Source organism: Toxorhynchites rutilus, chromosome 3 (genome assembly GCF_029784135.1).
Source record: "Toxorhynchites rutilus septentrionalis strain SRP chromosome 3, ASM2978413v1, whole genome shotgun sequence".
NCBI classification, from domain to species: Eukaryota; Metazoa; Arthropoda; class Insecta; order Diptera; family Culicidae; genus Toxorhynchites; species Toxorhynchites rutilus.
Window position 1 is genome coordinate 264,662,745 of NC_073746.1, and position 20,131 is coordinate 264,682,875.

The 20,131-nt window shown below is 38.4% G+C and overlaps 1 protein-coding gene across 3 annotated transcripts in view; it reads left to right on the plus strand.

Annotated features, from left to right (window-relative positions):
• Window positions 1-18,968, plus strand: part of LOC129774679 (uncharacterized) — a 166,642-nt gene extending 147,674 nt beyond the window's left edge. For all 3 annotated transcript variants that reach the window (XM_055778518.1, XM_055778520.1, XM_055778519.1), the window contains exons 4-5: window positions 16,129-16,430; window positions 16,514-18,968. In XM_055778518.1, coding sequence (XP_055634493.1) covers window positions 16,129-16,430; window positions 16,514-18,070 — 1,859 coding nt within the window. In that variant the 3' untranslated portion in view covers window positions 18,071-18,968. The remainder of the gene's footprint in view (window positions 1-16,128; window positions 16,431-16,513) is intronic.
• The last annotated feature ends 1,163 nt before the right edge of the window (window positions 18,969-20,131 follow it).

Consider the following 20,131-nt stretch of genomic DNA (forward strand, 5'->3'; position numbering starts at 1 on the left):
TCCATATCAAAAATCGCCGAGCAAAAAAAAAGTTAACTAGTTCTTAATGATAAACAAATATGAACAAACTGAATGATAGATCGTGAAAGTAGTACCAACTTGAGCAGAAATTGGAAAATGTTCAGCGGGAAGCGTTAAAATTACCTACAAATTCCCGTTATATATTTGACAGAATATAAGTCACATTATTGTAGAAGTTTTCATTTCTAAGTTATATCGATTCATAAAAAAGTGGGAAAATTTTTTGCTCTTTCCAGAAGCCAGTATATGCAAATTTTTGTGGAACAATTATGTATGCAAACATGTTCAATTGGCTAATATCTTAACACCCACAATGCGGCATTGATGAAGTTTTTAAATGCAGGACGAGTAGGCCTGCAATTCCTTTTTTGTAATCCATCAAGTGATCCATTCAGTGTTTTACTCTTAATTGCCATCATTTTGAGATTGCGAAATCATGTTAAGTTAACATATTTTTTTCATATCATTTGCCCTAAACACATACTTTCCCTTCGCTTTTTAATGTGTGCATCCATGCGGGCAAATCCATTGGCATAATTGTTATGCTTATTATTGATGATGCAATGCCGACGGTTGTGGAATCCATTCCAAAATTGCCTACTAATCAATAGACTAAATACGGATGGGAGTTGTTTGTAATGTATTGCAAAGTGCAGCAAAATACGCCAATAGGGAATTTTTATTGAATATGTTTGTGCTTGCCTGGGATTTTTCGAACGTGTTCCCCGAGAGGACTTATCCCATAACGAAACATCGGTGTTAATCTACACGATTGTGTAGCTAACTATTGATTAGCACGTTCGATAATGACAACTTTCCACTGGTACTCCACTGGAACATAGGGAAATCCATCATAAATCCTAGAAGTGCTTTTTCCAAGTGGCATTCCTGCAGCATTTGGCCGCGCAGCTGTCACCGATTAGCTTGCAAATATCATTTCACTGGCAGTGTCCATTTCGCAGATGATTATTGCATCGTTTTTGTGCTGTCGCAGCTATTTTAGTATCACCTATTAACGAGGCCACGCGAGGCGCACGTATTTATTTATTTAGCTTATTCCATTTTCAGAACCGCCGATCGCTCGACTCTACAATAGCAGCAAATTATTTCACGTTCATTAGTTTCTGCCAGTATTATTATTATTGTTGTAGTTGTCACGGATGGATTGACAAGGCTCAAAAAAAAACGATGCGAAAAGAGATGCAAATCGACTTACTGTTGTGTTGTGTTGTTCACTGTGAGCTATTTCATTCTTCTTTCTATAGCTGCTTTTCACAATTGAAATCAGTACAAATTATTATTTATGCCCCGGCTGAATGACTAATGAGGTTCGGTAGATAGTTTGAGTCGAAGTAAGAGTGTGCGACACAGAAAGTGGGCTCAAAAGTGTCACACCGAAAGAAACTATTGTAGGGCATTGAAATTACTCGCAGTGCAGAAGCCAATTAAAGTAGCGCAATCACCTTGCAAGGAAATGAGAAAACGATGATGTTTGTGATGTGCTTTCGTTACATTCTGAAAATGCTATGCAGTGAATGACAAGATTCGTTGATTTCGACTATCTTAAAAATATGTTAGAATTTAGGCTCTCCAGACAATGAATAAAATTAGAATAAAAAATAGAAGTCTCCAATAGTTTAACTCAAATATGTTTGTGGAAAAAAATGAAATGTACAGTGTGCGATTTTCTTTTCTTGTGTGAGTTTTGTATATGACTTTTTTGCGCGGTATTTGAATAAGATCATATCTGATGATCGAACGTTTAGTTTCTTTATCTTTGATATGTATTTCATCACTCTACATAGGTACTGTGTTAGCTAATTATCAGTCCCAGGCTTTGTTTTGTGTGTTGTTTTGTATCAGTAGGAGCTAATTGAAGGAAGTCACTGGCATATCGTGATCGGGGGACACCCGGGACGGGTTTCTAGGGTGTCGCCCCTCCCGATAACACTTTGTTATTAGTTATTTGTTTCGTTTTCGAATGAAAAATCTAATTTATCGAAACAAGAAACGTATCTATTTAGAATCTCGTTTCTTAACAACGAGTTAAGATTACTAAAATTTACTACCGAAATTCGGAGTCAATTGCCTCAATTTTAAAGGCGCTACGTCCAATTTAAGGTCGTCATAATCGTCCTGCCAGATCAACACAGTACAGTACGAAATGTTCCCGTGCCAGTAAGACAACGAAGTGCCCCTAGTGTCGAGAATATTGCTGCCGCTAGCGCATCAATTGAGGAAGACCCAAATCTGTCTCTCACACGTCGATTTCAAGCGATGGGCATCTCTGTGACGTCGTTGTGGCGAATTTTGCAAAAAGACCTTGGCCTGCATCCTTAAAAGATCAAATTGACTCAAGAACTGAAGCCGCTTGACCACCAGAATGTCGTATGTTCGTGAATTGGGCTGAGCAACAACTTTAAAATGATCCGGATTTGCATCGAAAAATCTTCTTTAGCGATGAGGCTCATTTCTGGCTGAATGGCTTCGTCAATAAGCAAAATATGCGTTATATCGTATCCACTCCATGAGTCACATTGCATCCCGAAAAAATCACGGTCAATTGGGCGCCTCGGTCGTGCGATTTGACTCTGTTAGACTATTTCCTGTGGGCTACGTCAAGTCTATGCCAAAAAGCCAGCGACGATTGATGAACTTCGTACTAGTATCGACCGATTTATGCTTGAAATCCGTCGAGAATCAGGTTCAGCGTCTGGACTTCTGCAAGCGTACCCGTGGTGGCCATGCAAAAGAAATCGAGTTCCATACATAATGGCATCAAATGTAATTTCATTGATATCCAAAACCGTTTTTGCTCTATTTAAATTATTTAATAATTATTTTTTTGTAGCGCTCTTATTGAAAAACCCGATAGCACGAATATAGATCACGTACAGACGTACGTACATTTCTGTGGGAACTGTTTGGGTGTTCAAAATTATTTAAATGAAAACATCAATTGTGGGTGGGACGAAGTTCGCCGGGTCAGCTAGTTTACTAAAATATTAGATAGAACGAAGAACAAATCACAAAATTTCCACGAGTTTGTCTTAGTTATTTATTTTTGGATTCAAAATGTGACTACTTTATCGAATTTCAGAGTATTAATTTATTTCTTTATTTATTCATCTGACTATTGGGCGGAAAAACCCCACATCTTCTTACAAACAATCCATACATAAATAAACAGTAAATTTTGAACGCGACATCTAAAATAATAAAAGTGAATAAAATAACAGTAAGCTTAAACTGTAGTCAGATCATAAAAAAAGCAAATGAAACTGAGTGGGAACCGTGACGTTGTCCATAGCAGTCTTCGTTGCCAGTGGTACCTAATCAGTTCCTGGAGTCGGTGCCTCAATGCAGACGCAGTAGAGGCAAAATCGAAATGGACGAAGACTTCGTTGAAACTAGCCGACATGAAGCGCATTGGTTCGTGGAGACCGGATAAAGTGTTCCGGGGCTCAAGCAGCAGAAAATTTCGTTGGCGAAGCGGTCGTTCAGGAGCGTAAATGTTGAGGTGTCGTAATAATTCAGGTGCGTTGACTTCTCCTTTAAAAATTTTCGCAATGAACACAGCTTGAGCAATGTTCCTTCTCTGCTGCAGTGTCTGAAGTCCCAACAATCGGCATCGATCTTCATATCGGGGTAGGTTCACAGGATCTCGCCACGGAAGACGACGGAGGGCATATCTCACAAATTTCCTTTGTATCGATTCGATCCTAGCGGTGCACGTTGGCTGATATGGGCACCATACTTGAGAATTTGATTCCAAAATCGATCTCACCAGAGCGCAGTATAGAGACCGGAGGCATAGTGAGTCATTAAATTCGCGGGATATTTTGAACATAAATCCCAGCTGCCGGTTGGCTTTAGATATCATATCGTTGTAGTGCAATACAAAGGTAAATGCTGAGTCTAGGATAACGCCAAGATCACGAACTTTATGGACACGATCGAGAGACTGTCCGTCAATTGTATAATCGAATATTATCGGATTAAGCTTGCGGTGAAACGTAATAACATTGCATTTGTGAATGCTTAGCGTCAGCATGTTCCGTGTACACCTTTCAGAGAAACGATTCAGCAGCCGTTGTAAAGCATGACAGTCTTCAAAACTTTTGATGACCACGTAAATTTTGACGTCATCGGCGTAAAACAATCGGCAACCAGGTGGTAGTACGATAGAAAGCTCATTAATAAAAATTGAGAATAGCAAGGGGCCCAGATTGCTCCCTTGTGGCACGCCAGACAGGTTCGAAAATTGTTCCGATCTTTCCGACGCCACGTTAACAGTGAGCATACGATTCGTGAGGTACGATTTAAACCAACTGACAAGATCCGCGGAGACACCGATTCTTCCTAATCGTTCCAGCAGTGTTCCGTGGTCAACCCTATCAAAGGCTGATTACAAGTCTGTGTAGACGGTGTCGACTTGAGCACCGGCATCAATATTGCTTATGCAAAACGAGGCAAACTGAACCAGGTTCGTGGTAGTTGATCTTTTGGGGTAAAAACCATGTTGATCAGTGGCAATGTAATTCTTGCAGGAGTCGAAAAGTAAGTCGCTCAATAATATTTCGAAAACCTTGGAGCAAGCACAAAGCGAAGTAATGCTCCTGTAGTTCTCAACGTTCTGTCGATCTCCTTTTTTGAACATAGGAAACATGATCGACGTCTTCCAGCTTGTGGGAAAGCAGCGTTGTCTTAATGAGAGATTGAATAGTGTAGTGAGTGGACAAATCAACTCCTCCTGACATTTTTTGAGGATGTAGGTTGGGATGCCATCGGGACTATACATTGAACACTTCAATTTATATATAGCAGATTTCACTTGATCCGGCGAGACTTCGAGGTTTCTCAAATGGCACACATCTCTAGGTGTATCTCTTCAAGCGTCTAAAATTTGGCATCCTGACAAAGTCGTATGATTGAACGCTCTTCTGAAGTGGGTTGCAAAAAGTTTACATTTGGCTGCAGTGGAATTGGCTACTTCACTACCCAGAAACATCTCTGCAGGCAACCCATTGTTATATTTCGTTTTGAATTCACAAATTTACAAAATTTTCGAGGGTGTTTGCGTAAATCTTCCTGAGTCCGTATGCTGTAGCGTTCCTATAAATAGCGATTGTACGTTCAATAATTGTTGCTAGCCCGTGCGAAATATTGCTTGGTAAATACACATCGAGAATGGCAGTAGTCACGAAGAGCCTTCGATCTCAGACGTTTCAAACGTCTCAGGTAAGCATCTCCCCAGAATGGTTTGGGAGACGGTCTGCGCAATGGGATAAAATCATTCATGCAACTTTTGAGCAAGCTTGTACAGCTATCAACTGCATCGTTTATATCATCTGCGGATTCTAGGAAATGCCAATCAGTTTGGCGTACGGCTTCTAGTAATCTTTCAGAATTGGCTCGATGATAGTCTAGTCCGGGTTCGTCCGGAATATTCACATGTGCGATGGAATGTGAGAGACTGATTGTTACCTCCAAAGCAGAATGGTCGGTCTTGTTTACAAATAAATATCTTTGGGAGTTGAGGCCGATATTGTACAAGCGCTTCCCTTTAATCGTGCTATCCCTTTTAAGGTGTGTGCATAAATTGGTTTTGCAGCATTATAAAGAGCACTCCTTCGATTTTGCGACAATCTTTTTAACATCACGCTCAGGAAAATATCTCAGCGATCAGTTGAAAATGCGAAAAACGAGTAAACAGATTAAACAATTCTCAAAAATATCACACACTGCAGATTTTCAGCAAAATTATGTTGTCCTTATAAACCCAAAGAGTTGTCTACAAACTTTATGAATACGGATCTTTTTTTGCTTTCTCTACAAAACCTAAACTCCTTTATTTGATCCTGACATGGTCGGAGCGGTCGATATACTGTGAACGGGACTTCAAACTAAACCCTCACCTTCCAGTTGTTGATGGATGTCGTTTGAATAACGCAAATGCAAATTTTCCCACTCAAAGCAAAGAAAATAGAAGTGGGTTATATCTGTGATATAACCGCAAGTTTAACGCAGGGCTATCGTTGGCTCAGTAATCATTTGTTCGAAGTTGCATTTAATTCAATGCTCAATAAATGAATATTTTGTTTACCCTTGGAATTGTCTTGCGGTCTGTTCAAATGTATACGAAATAATATTCTTTCGCTTGTGTACGATATTGTTGTAGGGTACAGTGACTGCTGTCAAATGACAGAAACTAACAGTGTCCGAAAAGCATAACGCTTGTAACGATTTTGTATGTCCGTGCATCACGGCAGTAAAACAGAAACTGACAGAGGGTTACCAGTCGACACATCTTGTATCATGTATCAGCCGCAACCTAATCGAGACTGAAATATAATTCCAAGAAGCTATCTATATTTATAATGATTTGAATAGTTCGCTTTCGAAGCAATTTTGAGCTATTGAAACAAGTGGCCAATAAATAAAAAAACATCACTCGTAGGTCTTTTATCTTTCGAATAAAGTTATTTTCGTACCACTTCGTTCATCCGGCAGAGAGATATTAACACTCAAAACATTCGTTTTCAAGACTTTGAACTTACATTCAGTACTGAAATGAAATACATACAGTGATTCAATGCAGATCTCTATTCTCTTCTTTTGAAAGTCGAAAACAAGCTTTCGGAACATTCTATTTAGATAGAGTCATAGTTTCACATGAGAATGAAAAGATTTGCTATCTGTTTTTAGAATAATGGCTCTAAGAATGGTGAATTTATGAAAATTGACTCAAATTAATATTCGTACGGTGGCTGGAATTTCAACTCGATTTCGAAGCCGTTGATCAATTTAAGAATTCTATATTTAGTATGATAAACGTTGTTCATTGTAACTATCTTCAACTGCCTTTAGCCGTTTTCTATGAGTTTTTTTTGTGTATTCGGGGGGAATATTCATCCATTTATTCATCAAGTGGTTTTACAAAATCGTTTTTTTAGAAGTTTGATGGTTTCTGAATTTCCAACACAGATAACAGGAATGTCAATAACTTTTGAGCAATTATAATGTAACCATGTGTGTACTTTATAACTTGTACTTTGGGTCGTACTTTGGGTTGTACTTTGGGTCATTGTCGTGGTAAAACTTTGAATCCTAGATTCAATCTTATTTTGTTTACGCTTTCATATTTTCATTCAGGATGTTCAAGTAAACATTCTGATCCAATACACCATCGATGAAATCCAAATTTCTCATACATGCACCCTCATACCATCCCTCCACCACCATGTTTGAACGTTGTTTTCAGATTTTTTACGCCTAATTCATCGTTGGCTTCCTCCATACGAAATATCATTTTTTTTTATTTTTTTTTCTAAATCATGGTCGTGGGTGTCACTCCTCTAAGGGTGTCACCTGAAGCAGCAATGAAATGCATATCAAAGCTAAAAAAAAAAACAAATGACGATAACTTCATCAAATATGATCTTTTTTTTAAATATTGCACAAAATAAAAATCGGGAATTAAAATCGTGCCCAATAACAGTCTAAAAAAAAGTTCTCATTCGTTATTGAGGAAAGGTTTAATGGAAAGCTCCATGTATTGTGGCACTGTGTAGATTTCAAAGCAAAATTGTTCTATATGTGCAAACAGAAAGATATAAGGCAAAAACGTCAAACTAATTATATTTACGATACATGTAGTCCGAAACCAGGGGTAGCATTACGCATTTCGAAACGAGTAACTCGTTTCGAGAAAATTCGAACTCAAATCGAATTGGTTTTAGTATTACGTATCTTTTTCAAGTTAATATTTTCAGTGTACTTGATTTAGAGCAAAAATTTTTCCGTAGAGAAATGTAAAATTTTTGGGTTCGTAAACAAAGCTAAGTCAAAGTGGTCCAAACGAACAAAAATCACTCGTTTCGAAATGCGCAATGTCACCCCAGGAATGCATCTGGGGTCTGTTTCGGAGGATATCACGAAGGAGAATTATAAAATATAATTTTTACATGAAAACTTAACATATTAGGGACCGCAAAGAAATCTGTAAGACATACGCCGGGGACTGCACGTTTTGGGGCAAATTTGTACGCTTCATTTGTACGGATTCCAAGAATGAGATCGTTTCCTTCGGTGTGGATGAGACGAAGGCGATCGGTAGGCTTGGCAGATCAGGGATTTAACCATCAAGTGTAGAAAACACGGGTTATTTCGTGATCCATTCGTAACAGACGGAACGCGAAACACGAGGAAACTATTGAGCGATCCTTAATGTGTTAATGTATTAAATTCATATCTATGGAAAAAATAATTTTGTTTATCTTTCATAATCTTACAAGTTATGTATCACAGCATTTGAGCATAATTATTCCGACCAGTACGACATCCATGCCCAAATTTCATGCAACTGCAAAGGGTTAAAACCAAATCTCTCGATTTCTCTACGACTGTGATTGATCAATTTTCACACACAGTATAGTGAATGCTCGTGGAAAATCAATTAAGTCCGGCACTTTTCCGCTATGCAAACACTTACACGTTTTGATGTGGAACATCGAAAATAGTCAAACCTTTATCTGGGAAACACATCATGACAGTATCATACCATACACCCAGCCACCCACAAATCATTAGCGACTGCTAACGACCATACTGTTAAGCATGACTAATAATGTATCTTCGTCTATGGTCGCACCGTCGTGCCGTAAACCCGGTAAATTTCAATTTGCAATGGAGCCGTGATAGTCTGTTCAATTTGCGGTTAGCTTCAAATCAGGTTTTTTCTCTGTCTTGGAGGGAGAAATGGAGAACTATGGAAAAGAGAAAGTCGATCCTGCCAGAATTTATGGAGATTTAATTACGGGTAAATTGTGCGCATTAGAACGTTCAATCAGAATATTTACTTATACCTATATTATTCCCAAGAGACCAAAAACATATTTTGAAATATAACTACATATAACGAATAAATTCGGTTAAGCGGAAAACATGAATTTTTGTCACTTGGAGTGATCATTGAATTAAAACCGTACGACTAACTTTCCTTGAAAAGTCAAGGGGAGATGGTTCTCCACGATTCTTTCTCATTTTATTATTCACTGTTTGTCTTATAATGTGTCTTGAAGCTTGAATCACACCAGGTACGAATTTAGCTGGGACTGTAAACGGGTTTAATTATCTTCTGAAGCATAGAGGGAAACCTGCTAGTTTTGTGAATAAATATGTATATATTTATGATAAATACAATTAAATAACTGTCGTTTTTCATTCAAAATCGTCCTCTAAATTACGCTCTTGACGAGTACGAGACTCCACTAATCGATTGGTTCAAACAGTAGTCAAAATGAGACAAATGAGGACGGGTCGCTCAGCGCAAACACCACATAATTTCTTGATAGTAATCCTCATAAACCATATGACAATAAATTATGTAGTAGCCCGTTTTTTTCGTTACCAGCTGAAACTAAACACATCAAATTTTTACATCATTTGATTCGTATTTTGCTTTCGTATGCTACGATAAAGGGTTACTAGATGTAAAATTGTATCAAATACAAAAATACGAAAATGCTAGTTTTTGTTTCGTCAAAATCATGTAAATTTTTGTCGAAGCACAATAACCTTCCTGGGTTGCAATTCATGCGTCTACAAAGTGTTTGCAACCGAACAGCCGCTTTACAGTATGAACATTTCATTATTTCGATCATGTAATTCTTAGAAGAATGATAAGAAGCATAGATCACCGTGACACAACATTTTCAAACTATCAACAGAAGAAGTATGTTTAACATGGAATCAAGTACTGAAATAGAAGATTTTACCCATATTTAAAAACATGTTTGGGTCATTAAAAATACGAAATTAAATTAATGAAAAAATCACCGTTATAAGTATGATTGGTGCTTGTACCCTTATACCTCTTCAATTTAAGCCAATTGAAAGAGAACTGCTGAGAATTAAAAATAAAATGATAAAAGTTTTATTTTCTCTTTTTTTATCAAAGTTCATGTTGTGTTTTACTTTATCCAAAAAGACAATACGTTCAAAGATAGGTGTTTCCGAGATCGTGGTTCAGTTGCCTCTCACCATATTCGGAGACATTCCGATGGTTCATCCATCTCTCGGTATGCGCAAATATTTGTCGCTAAGATTGGATGGAAATCGTCAATAAATATCCGTTGTGGTGACGTGTTTCAGCGGTGCGCTTGTGCGACAATCGGCCAGAGTTGTGTGGTGGGTTCGAGAAATTGATCAAAACAAGTTGACGCAGTTTGGAGCAAATAATTTTTTTTTTAAATCTCACAAATATTGCGCTAAAACGACAAAATTTTGACCGCCAAAAAGTCGCATCTCAAATTGATCATAATAAAATACATTACCTCTTTAGTTTGAGGTCATATTCAGCATCTAAAAACTACTGATTGATGGCTTCTGTTCTATGACTAAAATTTATTTTTCGAGAATCATTTGCTCTCCCCATTTATAGACGGTATCATCACCATCACCGCCATCTCCACCATCACTGGGTCTGGATTAGAACCGGCCAAACCGGTTCCTCCACAACGAGATTAATATTACTTTCAATATAAGGTCTAGTACCATCCGACAGGTTAGCTTAGAATGGGTTGTGAGGGGTCAGCCGGACGTGTGCTTGCCCACTGCAGGTGGATATGGACGAAACGAAACAAAAACTTTCCGTCCCTTCGCTGGTTGACCTTGGCCCCAAAACTTATCGATCATACGCAGACACAACACAACAAAGCGAACGGATTTCGATTAGATATAAGCATAAGAGGTATTTAGGCTAAATGCTGAATTATAACTATATTGGATCATTAGAGCTGGCCAGCAGACACGATCGTGGACTCGAGCCGGCGCTGTTAATGGGTAATCAATTGGATGATTTATATCTGCTGTGGCACACATGTGCGAGCCCTTTGATTGAATTCCAAATCCAGGGCAATGAAACAATGCTTTCAAATTCAATCGGTTGTTTCCCTGCTGCATCTAACACAGTACATTATTAAGTGTGTGGATATGACTTTGCCTTTTTTTGAATATAACACTTGTTATACTGCTGCCGATTTTGAATGTGTTTACAACATTGCTGTGAGAAGAATTTTCAAATTTGATGAAAGTACTTGCCAGTTTTGCCTCTAACAATTAAAAAAAATATTTTTTTTTATCATTCGAGTGCGACTCGTTATTACATTATTATTTAGTTTCACAAAAGGTTTATTCTCGTTGGATTCCAGCAAACGAATGACGGTTTATCATGATAAGCATAAGCGATGCTGTCACAGATGGCGAATCATGGATCATATTGAACATGAAATATTAAAAAAATACATCTACAGTGATACAAACTCGTAATCGTACTCCACCATGCAGATCTCAACTCCTTTCTTGTGCGCCTTGTGCTTTGGGTTATTGTCTTGATAAAACTTGAAACCTCGATTCAATCTCATTTTGCTCACAACTTTGCTTAATATTTTCCGTCAGGATGTTCAAGTAAACATTCTGATCCATTACAACATCGATTTTTCAGTAGAATTATGATTAATTGAAGATTATGTTCTCCCATCATACACACTGATATAGAGAGCCTCCAAAACATCAACTTCGTATCGTTAAAATAATGAAGGTTGGTTTGTTTATATGAACGTGGGGAAGTGAAAATTATAGGAATATCTCTTTTATCCTTCTTTCTCGACGTGATTTCACAAATATTCACTGTACACTGTTTCATTATCTTCGTAATTAGCGAGAACTCCAATAAAATGTGTGTTTTTCATTGATAAAACACTTCTTGAAAATAGCATTTTCATATGGATGTGGTAGGCAATCAAAGATAAACACAAACACTGACGTCCCAATTTGAAAAATAGCTAAGGTAGTGCATGCTATGTCGCTCGAAACTCTACAATCTTCATTAGCTTTTTTCTAGGACATGGGCTCTTGCTCTTTTTTCTATTTTGTCATGTCTTCCACATTATAAGACCACTGGTGTACATGATCTCACAGATGAATAGTTTAATGATTTCTGTATTGATGGAACATGTGAAACAGGTGTAAACACCATTTTCAGTCGTTCATTGCGTTATCTGCGATTTTCGTGATCCGCGGTGACCTTGTCACTCAATTCCGCAGATAATCGGGCTTCTACTGTACTATAAAAAAATATTGACATGAAATACTAATAATAATGTAATGTTTTTCCAACACTCAAGGGATGGATTTTCACTAAATAACATTCTGTAAAATAAAAACAATAATTGCATCATTCAACCTATTGTGTCTTGTGAATTAAAAGCCAAATTCATTAGTGATCGAGATCATATTTACAAATTACAAATGTTGGTCATAACTGCACTGCCATTCTACGCATAGTTGTCCCATGTTCCAAAATCAGCAACTGAGGAAAACACAATCAAAGTTTTCTACCATATTTGTCTACCAGAAACTTTAAGCGTTTCAGTTTGGCAATACACAGAGTTTTTTTTATAAGCAGTAAATTATTGTTTCATGATATGTAAAAAAGATCCCCTCACTTTAATCGATACATCCTGATTACGGGACAGTTATGCCTAGAATATCAAAATGGGACAATCGAACTTAATGTTGTTTTTTTTTAATACTGGGGACAAATAATAAGTTGTTTGTGTTTTTCTCAAAGATTATGCATAAAAACATCAAACATCACCGCAGAGAGTGATCTGCATCCCCTTTGTAGAATATAAATCTCATTGTTATTAGACGTGTTCTGTTAAACTTTTTATAATTGTCGGAGGATTAGTTTGTTCTTCAAAACCAGAAGTGAATGCATTAGTCCTGCTAGAGGCGTGACATAAAATTTTGGTTCTTCAATCGTTCATTTATTTTGGATTTACAAAAAATACATGGTGGGACAGTTATGCCTAGAATATCAACATGGGACAATTGAGCCTGATGTTTGTTTTTTTTTTGAAAGTTGGGATCAAACAATAAGTTTTTTTTAGTTTTTTTCCGAAATATTATGCATAAATCATGAAGAGAAGTGAAAATTGCCAAAAAGTAACATGGGACAACTGTGCGTAGCATGCCAGTGCAGACGATTCAAATAATTTGCTTCAACAATTCATATTTCGAACATGATGTATTTTTAAAAGGTATCATCGAGTATTTTTATTTTATTATCGTGTAATCGTTCTATGCATCTGATCAAATCTCAACCATTGCATAGTTGTCAGGCTTTTTCACTTTTTGGCTATGGTTGCCTTTAATTTGTTCTTGAAATTTTTCCACAATTTTCCTACATCATCAATTCAGTGAAATTGAGTAACATTTTTTTAAGCAAATAGATTTAAAGTTGGTACATTAGGGTTTTTTTTTGTAATTTTGTAATTACTCCAAAAACCCGTTATTAACTATATTATTTTTATGAACCAAACTAATCTCCGTAATTTTCTCTACAATTAGGTTTTTGACACTAATGTATTATCTCTTTTAGTTTCGCTGCAATTTAATTTTGAAAAGATGATGTTCGGTCTTCAATCGACATCCGATTGTGTGTTTTGTTTTGTGTAATGTGATGATGTTTTACCCAACCAAACACGTATTGTCCAATAATGTTTTCGTTGAAGCGGAACCAAAGGTTTCTTTGAACATTCATTCTGGTACACATCATGATTGATAGCCAAATTAGAGGGCTTGAACAATTGCACAGTGGGGTGTCTCCATATAAAGGCTGGCCAAGTAAAAAAGTGTCGTTCAATGCGAAAAAAAAACATGGTATTTACATGATTTCGGGATGATGAACACGAATCTGGCATCCATTTTTTATTTGGGGCAGTCCAAAAAGCACGTTATCCTTTTTTGTGATTTCATGGCACCCACTTCTAGGCATTATTTTTTACATACTTTTCTATACAATTTTATGACCTTTGAGAACAAGCAAACTCACTGGGCGTTGAAAAAGATCACGTAGTTAATGGAATACTTCTTCTTCTTTATAACTGCCATCATATTCATAATCATCTTTTCCTGATTCATCAATTATCAATTATCAATTATCTGTCAAAAAAAAAATTTACTTATTTATTGGCAAACAAGTTTCAGGTGTCATCCAGCTTGAGTAATTTTTACCAATGGCGGTTCCAATACACTAGCCGCACTAGCTGAAAATAGCACTGCGTAGCACTTCTTCTCCGAGTTCGCGTTTGAAGTAGGGACGTATTTTTCCAGCTGGTGCTAAAGTCACTTCCTTTGTTGGAACAAGTCTTATGGGAGGATTCGTCCATGTTGAATACACGGGTAGAATCTTCTAAGGGGTTGCTGATATCTGCTTGTCGGACGTAATCATCCACCTCTTGGAACAACTTCCGGATTTTATGTCCCGTAACACAAGTTCGCGCACTTAGTATTATTCGCTTGATGTCGGGATGGCGTCTTAAGAAACCATTCACCCACTTGTATTCAGGAACAGGTTCTTCCCTTTAACGGTTCGCAGAAAATATGCCACCTATGTCTTCAAACCTCTTCCTTCCGAAAACTGAGTGTTTTCCAGAGCGTTTCATGTTACCATTCAATTTCAGTTGTGTACGGAGAGTACTTTCCGGGATTCCTTGATATTTTGCTGCTCGGCGTTTTTAAATACTATTTCATTTCATCTCCACGGTCAAAACAAGCAGCAAACACTTAGAACTTACAGATTTCTGATAAACTTCGGATTTGCAATACTTTTTTCATTAAGTTGAGGAGAAAAAAGATTTTGTTGCGTCTTAGCGTCGATGCTATCAGGAATAAAATTTTGACATTTTCGGTGATGTCGGATTTGTTTTGCTCTGTACAACTCAATTCTTTTCGCTGAATTATCGGTGGAAAACAAAGACAAAAGAACAATTTAACTATTCAACAGTATCGCACAATCAATAGTCAATTGGTGTATTTAGTCTTAAAAAGACGAAAGTGCGCAGAGTTAGGTGAAGTTACGGTAGTTCCTTATCACGGTTTGTCGTGTTACATCATCGTGTCCATGATATTTTATGAAATTGCTTATAATTTCAAACAATACACCATATTGCTAAAAAATATATGCTTAGAATTTACAATGAAAATCAATTCAAGACATGAGTTTCCCCTATAAAATTTCTAAATTAATTGGTGCAATGGATTGATTGATCGAATAGAAAATATGATGTAAAAACTTTCTAAATAAATATTCTCCGAGATAAATTGATAGTTTTGGAAACAAATATAAAAACATTTTACAAATATTTCCAAAAATATTTAACAAGTTTAAAATTTCTTAGTAGCCAAGGTCCAATAAACTTAATATGTGAAACACACTGCTACACTTATTGACCGAAGAAATTTCTATTATAAAATCAAAGCGTTTTCACTGTGCATCAATTGATACTTTGAACCACAATTCGAATTGCGCTACAATGATTTAAACAAGCGCCAAAAAATGTCACATGTTAGTGTTGCACCTCCCACACCATTGCCATTGATGGGCGCTGCCGAAATGGAATTGAAAATGACTTTCACTCACGTCCGACCAATTGGAGAACCATTGCCCCCGAGCTGCTCGTCAGCGTGATCTACACAACTTACCATTTCAATAGATCACATGCTCGAGGGGAAAACCGCAAGCTAATTTGGTGGCTTTCGGTGGAATTCCAGCTACTACCCCGGCAGCTTCAATGTGGAAACAAAACCCCCGCTTGGGCCAACGGCAGGGTAACTGGTTTATTAGGTAATGTCTGTTGTTTTTGTAGGGGCACTCATTTGTACGAAGTAACGCTAGGCGTCTCTGCCAATTTGTTCGAGCAAATTGAAATAAAATAAATGACGGGATTGTTTGGTCGATTACGAGAATTGCTCGCATCAGCCACCACGGAAATGCTGGCTAGTTTTCTGCTGCTGGGAAGACGATGGCTGGGAGACGGAGATCAAACGTCATTATTGAAATTGCAGTTGAACTGAGAGTCACCTTTTGAGCATTGGTACATACGTAATCGACCGCGATTCGATGTGACATAACCTTCGAGGTAGGATTAAGTATGGCGACGTATGTAATATTTCATTCGCAAATGGGGTGCCTTTTCGCCAAGAGCAATGATTACGAATAATACTTACGATTTTCCTTTGTTTGTTTCTCTTCCACAGGTGAGGGCTGTGTGGAGAAACCACTGGCTACGCTGTGGCGAAATTACACCCAGAACAGTAAACCGGACGTGATGATGAAGCTGTGCCTGTGTCCATCTGGGTTGAAGGCAACCACCAGGCAGCACGGCCTGACCGAGTACTGGTCTCATAGGATTACCTACTGCAGTGCACCAAAGAACTATCCCCGGGTGTTTTGTTGGATCTATCGACACGAGGGTCGCAAGCTGAAGCATGAATTCCGCTGCCATGCGGTTATCTGTTCCAAAGAGACGATTGCGAAAGATATAAGCTCCGCATTGAAGGTATTATTGCGTTTGTGTTATTTTTACACATTCGTACACTTAATCAATATTGCACTGTTCTAATCATAATTTTTGCGTTTTAGGAAAACCTAGCCAAAGCCCTGCTGGAGTTCAAACGGGACAAGTTGAACCGACAGAACGCCCGGCTCAGTCTGGCGAACAGTGTGTACGACAACCCCAGTATGCCGAGGCGTAAGATAATGCTGAGCGTCGGTGCCAATAACTATAGGCCGCCGCTGGAGCGCTCCAAGTCCGCCCCGAAGCTGATGGCAATCGAGGAAATGATCGGCGAAGAAGAGGAAGAAGACGACCAACTGCCGGGAGGAAGTGCCACTAAAGTTCCCAAGTCGGGTCAGGCTGCAGGAGGGGAGGATCTCAGGGCATGCTGCAAGGAAGATGCACTCTACCCTTCCACCACGCTGGGCAGGCGGAGATGCAGACGGGGTCACTCGATGCGCAGGAGTCGGCTGAGAAACTCATTCAAGTCGGCCAAAGCCGTCGAAGCCAAAGTACCTTTGAAGAATGAGAATCTCGTGCAGGAGAGTCCGATGAATAAGTCAGTTGATTCCATATTGGATACGATAAAGCAAGAGGAGGAAGAAGAGCATGTTCCCGAAGGAGGTGAATCCTCAAGTGACAATCTTGGTCCGAGAAAGATATCCCATAGTTCTGATTCTTCGGAGGATGACTTCGAGACATTGCTACGACATTACAATTACAACTCCAAAGAGCCACTGTCGCTGGAACTTATCTCCTATTTAGACATGAAATTGAGTCCCAAGGAAGCGTCTAGCATGCACGATATAAGCGCTAGTAACCATCGGGATAACGTAGCCGAACTGGGAATGCGATTAGAAGACGCCCGCTTAGCGCTTAGTTTGGACGATCTTGATAGCTATGAGAATGATCATCGCCCGGAAGAATCCGAAGATGGGGTGTTTTTCAATCAAGATGAAGTTCTAGAAATGCTCCGCAGTGCAGCAGAATCAGCCAGCAGTTTTGTTGCTGGTGAGAAAGCCGACCTGATGAGTTTGCTCCAGAAAGCTCCCAATGGCGAAGATGACACTGCTCCACCCTCACTTCTTTGTGTATCCAACAAAATAAGTGGTCATTCAGACAGCGACGAAGGGTCAATCTCCAGTGGATGTGAAACATCCAGTACTGTTACCACAAATACGGACGAATCCGCGGCGGCCATACTAATAAAACCATGTTCGGTTCTTGAACGAGTCCGTAGTTTCGAACAGTTAGCCGACCACCAAGTCATTCAGGAGCCGATCGGCGAAAAAACTCCTCTTGGCAAACACTGTGCCGAAAATGCCGTTTTCAAGCGTAGCATTACAGTCCCTGCTCCTGGCGTTAAGACGAGCTTCCTACTACCGGTCACTACGACAATCGTTCAGGAAGCAAGCAAACTTCACGCGGAACCAACGCATCCGCTGTACGATTCGACTTCTGCATCCTCTACACCCAGTGGTAGCGCACAACATTCGCTTCGACTCAAATCAACAGTTGCTGCAATTAACACCGAACTAATAAACCATCTGCAGGCCGTCGACTCCGACTCCGACCTCAGCGACGAGTCCGGTTACGTTGAATTCCAAGACCATCAGCCACCAATCAAATCCATGTCGGCCTAAGGTGCCTCAGAAGAAAGGGTGCTTATTTTGCACATTCCCTTATTCCAATGGTCCTGTTTTCGGGATGGCGGCGGAAACGGTTGCTAGCGCGCTGTTGCAGGTGCAGAAAAGTCTAGTGAATTAGCTTTATATCTGTTGTGTTTGGTGTGGAACTGTAACTGAACAAAAGCATCACAAACAAATTGGTTAATCCTCAAGGTCGATGTTAAGATTTATTGTTGATATATGATATGAATTAGTTGTTTGTTGTAGAACTGTTACTTTTTGATTAATCTCACTAAAAGCGGAATCAAGGGTGAAAGCCTCATACCAAATAATTTATTATACTAATACTATGGCTTAATGTTTATAGGATAGTTATCTCTAAGTTGGGAATCCGATTGTTGATAGTTGAAGCGGGAAATACGTTATTTACGATATTCTAAGAACCAAGTAAGTAGTTCACAAGTAACCAATGAGGTGAAGTAAGATAGGAGAGATTATAGTATAACAAATAACTGAGCAGGTATCTATGACCTAAGCATAGAGAAGAAGAGCACTATCCGCACACAGAAACACAGATCCCTCCACCCACTTGCTCACACAAGATGTTTTATATTTAGAAACTAAGCCAATCATGAGAACCAAAACGATCCCCGAGTATGTCACTGTTTGGCATCTGTCTTTTTACAGTAATAGTGCGTATAACATATGAAGTGAACTTTATTGGTAGTAATCAATCAACTGAAGGACTTAAATTTGAAAACTGTGAAATTATACTAACAGAAAAGATATGTATGTAACTATGAAGATAAATATAGATGACTATATTTATTTATGTATGATATTAATGAATGTCTCAAACGTAGATGAAGAAATGCGGAAAATAAAGCATTGGATGGAATGATAAAGATGATTAATTTAGGATGACATTTCATATACCATCAATGGGAGTGAGAATAGGTCGCTTGCAGCGTGCATTATGTATTAGTAATCTGTTGGGCAGGCAAAAGAGATAGGATTTATATGGATCGACAAGATTGAGCTTCTTTTAAATAATTATTTTAGCGAAATCGTTACAAAAATTACGCGCTACTCTATACTAATGACATGCGAACATATGTGTCTTTGCATAGAAATACTTTGTGTTAGCGTCAAAGCCATACACACGGAGAAAATTTGAAATTTCTGTTGTGGCTATGATCCATATCAATGGAAGCAGATTGATTATTCAAAAAGTTGCACAGGAACAGTGCAAACTTCACATTGCGATTGTACAGCCAGATTAGGTGAATATTTTCCCATGTAGGCTTTGTGCTTTTCGCCCTGGAATGAAGGTCTCGTGAAGAAGAAGACTATAATAAACCTTCGTGTGCAGTTTTCCTTAATTGGTGGTTCCGCCAAAAAAGCGGTTGGTTATGTTGAATTTAAGAACACATTCTGCCAGAAAGATCAGCCAACCCCCAGTTATGATCTCCGGGTACCTGAATGCTCTGCGGGAAAGTGAAATAAGTTTAATAGAAAATTGAATGGAAATGGAGAAAATCCATCAATCAGCTAATTCATCGAAAATACAAGGAAGCATTCGAACGTGAGCTCGAGCCTTTGTGACTTTAATCTAGGTCCAAACATGTTCATAATCCTTTCCTGCTCATTTTTCGATTCAAACTTAGTGGGAAAATCGCTCAATGAACATCGCGAAATAGGTGCTAATAAATTAAGTAAATTAAGGGCGTCACGCAAAAACTCTTGTTCATGAAATAGCTTGCCTAACTGTTTAACAAAGTTCATGTTAGTTTTATTAACTGTTTCCCGCTAGTAGAAAGACCGCCATTATATTTAAATTATCTACAAGAACGCTGATTGACAAAGAATCTGCTTCTGCTGCATAGAAACTACGAATGTAAACAAACGATGTGTGCCCAACACATGCTCTGCATGTATGTGTAGCAAGAGTCCTATGGGTCAAAACGGAGAAAGTTACTATTAGTAATATCTTGACAAATATTGCGAATATTTTTGAAAGCCGTGAACCGTTTAGTAGGAGACACATTTTCGCTACTTTCAATGCATAATACTTAA